Source organism: Diabrotica virgifera, chromosome 5 (genome assembly GCF_917563875.1).
Source record: "Diabrotica virgifera virgifera chromosome 5, PGI_DIABVI_V3a".
NCBI lineage: Eukaryota > Metazoa > Arthropoda > Insecta > Coleoptera > Chrysomelidae > Diabrotica > Diabrotica virgifera.
In genome coordinates, this window is record NC_065447.1 from 3,653,855 (window position 1) to 3,658,911 (window position 5,057).

Genomic DNA, 5,057 nt, shown 5'->3' on the forward strand with positions numbered 1-5,057 from the left:
TATTTTTATTTAATAACAGTTTTTGTAACAAAGGGCACCAATAACAGTTTTAACACTTTATTTACATGTAATCAAAAATAAATTTTTACAAATGTAAAATACTGCAGTTAACATACTGTTACAATCACTTTTGTTAAATATAGCCATAGCTGGAGTCCTAAAACCAATTTAAGCATCACTATGCCTCAACAAAATGCTTTTCAATTATAAAACCGTAACGAAACATAAAATCCCAAGGAATGAGATCCAGCAAATGGGAAGACCATGTCCTACATTGTTTCTTAATGGATATGATTCACTAACTTCATTATTATCATATAAGTAGAAGTATTACCAAACTTACAAGCTTTTCTTTCCACTTTTTACTATAAATGGTGTAATCCCATGTAACAACTTATGGTTTTCTAGACTGTACTTTTGTAAAAATTGCCTTGAACAAATATCACAGTTAAATTGGTATGTTACAAGCTACAGTTTTCACTAAATCTGGTGCATGCAACAACAAATGGTTTTCTAGACTGCGTTTTTGTCTAAATCCTCTTGAACACACATCACAAGTAAATGGACCTTCACTGTGTACAACTAAATGAGACATTAGTTGCTTCCTTAACCTAAACTGTTTCGAACACACCTTACATTTAAAAGGTTTTTCACTATGTATAAGTATAATATGATATTGCAAAATATCTCTACGTTCGAATTGCTTTTCGCAATACTTGCATTTAGTGACACCTAGATGTGAACTCAAATGAGATTTCAAATTACGTTTTCTCTTGAACTGTTTCACACACAAGTGACATTTAAAGGGCATTTGACCACTATGTGCGAGAATATGTAGATCTAGACTGATCTGACTACTACAATGTTTATCACATATATTACATTTAAATGCTGGGTCCTTAATGTGACGCTTTAAGCTCCGTTCGTGGACATAACGCTTTGAACAAATTTCACAAGTAAATGGTCTAAGATCTGTACTTAATGGTGATTCTTCTGATAAACATTCAGTTGTGCCATCATTAAAAAAATTAAATTGTGCTAAAAGATCACAGCTTTTATCATCTATTTGACTAAGTTCATCCATTTCAGTAGGAGGTGAATCCAAATCATCCTTGTGTGTATAATCCAGTTCAGACTGAAGCTCACTATATTCTTCTTTAATTTGAATGGACAAAGCAGTATTTGGTGATTCTTGTTCCATTTTGGTTGGTAGTCCTTCATCCATTTCAATAGGAGGCGAATCTAAATCATCTCTGTGTATATAATCCAGTTCAGACTTAAGCTCACTATACTCTTCTTTAATTTGAATGGACAAAGTAGTATTTGGTGGTTCTTGTTCCACTTTGGTTGGGGGTCCTTCAAAGTCATCCCTTTCAATATCATTCTGTTCACACTTTAGCTCAATGCACTCTTCTTTAATGTGAATGGAGGATACATCAGTGGCTGATTCTTGTTCCGATTTTATTAATGGTAGCACCAAATCATCCCTAAGTACATAATTCAGTTCAGACTCATGTTCATTATACTCTTTTTTAATATCATCAACAGATGGAAAAGCAGTCCATGATTCTTGATCCATGTCGCATAATTTGGTAAATAAACTTAACTGAGAATTTTAAATATTCAAGAGAAATATTTCGGATAAAAACCAAGTAATTTGGGTTGGGAACTGACTGGGAATGGGAATCTTTGATGGGAATTGGGAATAGCTTTTTTGTTTACATGACCACGGATTCGATTGGATTAATGTAAATTGTAAAATTGGATTGGTTGCCGTTGCCGATATTGCTGTTTGATTTGACAATCGCTCACAAAATCGCTTTTCAAATCGCTCAGCTCCCTAAATAAATCAAGAACATTTAAATTTGGCAATAGTGCATAAAGGGCCTATAAAAATCTCCGTTTTTTGTTTGTTCATATTTTAAGCATGTTGAGGATCAAGTATATTCAAATGGGAAATAAGCCACAATTTTACCTAAAAATGATTTTATTAACGTTTCGACGCCCAAGTCGGGTGTCGTTGTCAAAATACAAAATAATACTAAATAAACAAAAATGGTGTTGCTTAGTAAAAAATTCTTCTAATAATTTATTTAATCTGACTCATTTATATCGGCAATTCAGACACGTATTATACATTTTAAAGTAGACGACTTTAAAATGATATTGCCAATATTGATGAGTTGCGTTCCTGGGACGACTTTACTAAAAGATAGTTCATTCGATTACATGAAATCAATCCCAACTCAAGAATATCCGCCACAAAAAATCATAGCATGTGATCTGTCTTTAAAAAGACAACCAAATGCAACGGTGGTACTGAAATTCTCGCGTTAGAGATTCCATAGTAAATCACGAGGACAAAATTACAGATCTAATTACAAATGGACCTTATACCAAATTAACGAAGGATCCAACGAAGACACTGGAAAACAAAATCTATAGAACTTTATTCAAATTTAAAAATGACCTAACGTACTATCAAAGAAAATTAATGACACCTCATTACAGTAAGACACCACATTTTTATGGAGTACCGAAAATTCACAAAGCAAATATTCCACTTAGACCTATTTGTAGTACCATCAATTCTCCTTGTAGTGAACTATCAAAATTTTTATTAAATATTATAAAACCATTTGCAAATAATAATGACACATTTATAAAAAATACACAACATTTTTTAAACAAATTATCAAATATTGAATTTAATCCAAATAATATTTTAGTAAGTTTTGACATAAACAGTTTATTTACAAATGTGCCATTAGATAAAACTTTAAACATAATCAAAACGAAATTAGAAAATGATAATACATTAACAACTAGGACAAGACTAATGTATCAGCTATAATGGAGTTATTGACATTATGTACTAATAATACCTATTTTCAACTAAATAATGAATTCTATAAACAAAATTTTGGTCTCGCAATGGGCTCTTCTTTATCTCCATTATTGGCTAATATATTTATGGAGGATTTCGAAACTAATATCATTTCTAAACAAAATTTAAAACCCACAGTATGGTGGAGATATGTAGATGATGTGTTTTCCATATGGCCTCATAGATCGGAATTGTTGGATACGTTCCTGAATATTATAAACGATCAAGAAGAGACAATAAAGTTTACAATGGAAAAGGAATACAATAACACCCTACCTTTCATCGATGTTTTGGTCTCAAAGAAGGATACTGGATATGAGACTCGTGTATAGAAAACCAACACACACCAACAGATATCTCAATTACAAATCAAATCATAACATCAACGTTAAAAAGGGAATCATTAAATCCTTATATGATAGAGCCAAAATTACTTGTTCTAACGAAAATTCATTTTTAGAAGAAAAACAATTGTTAACATCTGTTTTATTAAAAAATGATTATCCCATATCGTTTATAAATAAGGAATTATCAAGATTGGATCGAATGGAACAGAACAACTTAGAACGGGATCCTACAACATTCACAAGAAATAATACGAGGAAAATATCAATACCATATATAAAAGGACTATCCGAGAAACTTAAAACAATAGGAAATAAATTCAACATATCAACAACATTCAAAACAACAAACACATTGAGATCTATTCTATCTAAAACTAAACCTAACAGTGAACAAGAAAGAACAAATAATTGTATTTATAAAATACCTTGTGAATGCGAACAACTTTATATAGGTGAAACGTCAAGACCATTAGACGTTAGAGTAAATGAACATCAGTCCTATATAAAAAATAGAGAATTTGATAGATCTCAAATATGTCAACACGCATGGGATAATGAACATAGAGTTCAGTGGAGAGATTCAAGTATAGTCCTGAAAGAAGCAGATAGTAAAAAGAGAAAAATCAAAGAAGCGGCTCTAATTCTGCTAAATGAAACCAATTGTGTCGCAAATTCCTCGGTAGAATGCAGTAGGATGTGGTTACCCATATTAAAGGAGGAAGTCAATAGAAAGAAAATACCACAATTAGTAAATCAGTAACATATCGAGTTAGTACATATTTAGTATTTTAGTATTATTTAAAATTTAAAATATCAAGTCAGAATTTGGTATTATTTTTGAGAATAAACTAAATGTAAACCCAAATACTTACGATGTCGGGATAGTATCACGAGGTTTTTCCTGGTTTTCCCTCGTGATTTACTATGGAATCTCTAACGCGAGAATTTCAGTGCCACCGTTGCATTTGGTTGTCTTTTTAAAGACAGATCACATGCTATGATTTTTTGTGGCGGATATTCTTGAGTTGGGATTGATTTCATGTAATCGAATGAACTATCTTTTAGTAAAGTCGTCCCAGGAACGCAACTCATCAATATTGGCAATATCATTTTAAAGTCGTCTACTTTAAAATGTATAATACGTGTCTGAATTGCCGATATAAATGAGTCAGATTAAATAAATTATTAGAAGAATTTTTTACTAAGCAACACCATTTTTGTTTATTTAGTATTATTTTGTATTTTGACAACGACACCCGACTTGGGCGTCGAAACGTTAATAAAATCATTTTTAGGTAAAATTGTGGCTTATTTCCCATTTGAATATACTTGATTATAAAAATGCCACAAGAAAATAGCTTCAGAACAACATGTTGAGGATATTAAAAATTTTTCCAAGAAAAAAACTTTAAAGAAAGTGTCGTTACAAAAGTATTTCCAGGACTTCCAAAATATTTGACAAAGCAAACCTGTGAGATAAAAGTGGAACTTCTAAGTGGAAGTTGAGGGCGATTTTAATCTATAATCTATAAAATTCTTCGTACCATCACTGATGGCACACCGTGGTTCATTCCAAATGCAGACATTTACAGGGAATTGGAGATCTAAGCAGTGAAGCAAATGATCGTCAAAATCAGTGATAAATATTTTAAACGACTGGAAAAGCCACTATTTATAAATAGGACCTCTATTTGATAGATTGACAGTGTTGCCGCATGTAACACTACATCCTGTTTAAAAATAAAGACCGCGTGCGCCATATGAACTTAAAACGTCAAAAAATGACGTTTACTGTCAAAAAGTCAAAATTGTCATAAGTCACT

At 31.6% G+C, this 5,057-nt stretch overlaps 1 protein-coding gene across 1 annotated transcript; it reads right to left on the minus strand.

Moving 5' to 3' along the window:
• Window positions 1–448: 448 nt before the first annotated feature.
• On the minus strand, window positions 449–1,579 carry LOC114335055 (myoneurin-like). Its single transcript, XM_028285209.1, has one exon. It carries the CDS (start codon window positions 1,577–1,579, stop codon window positions 449–451), a length of 1,131 nt encoding a protein of 376 aa, XP_028141010.1.
• Between the last annotated feature and the right edge of the window lie 3,478 nt (window positions 1,580–5,057).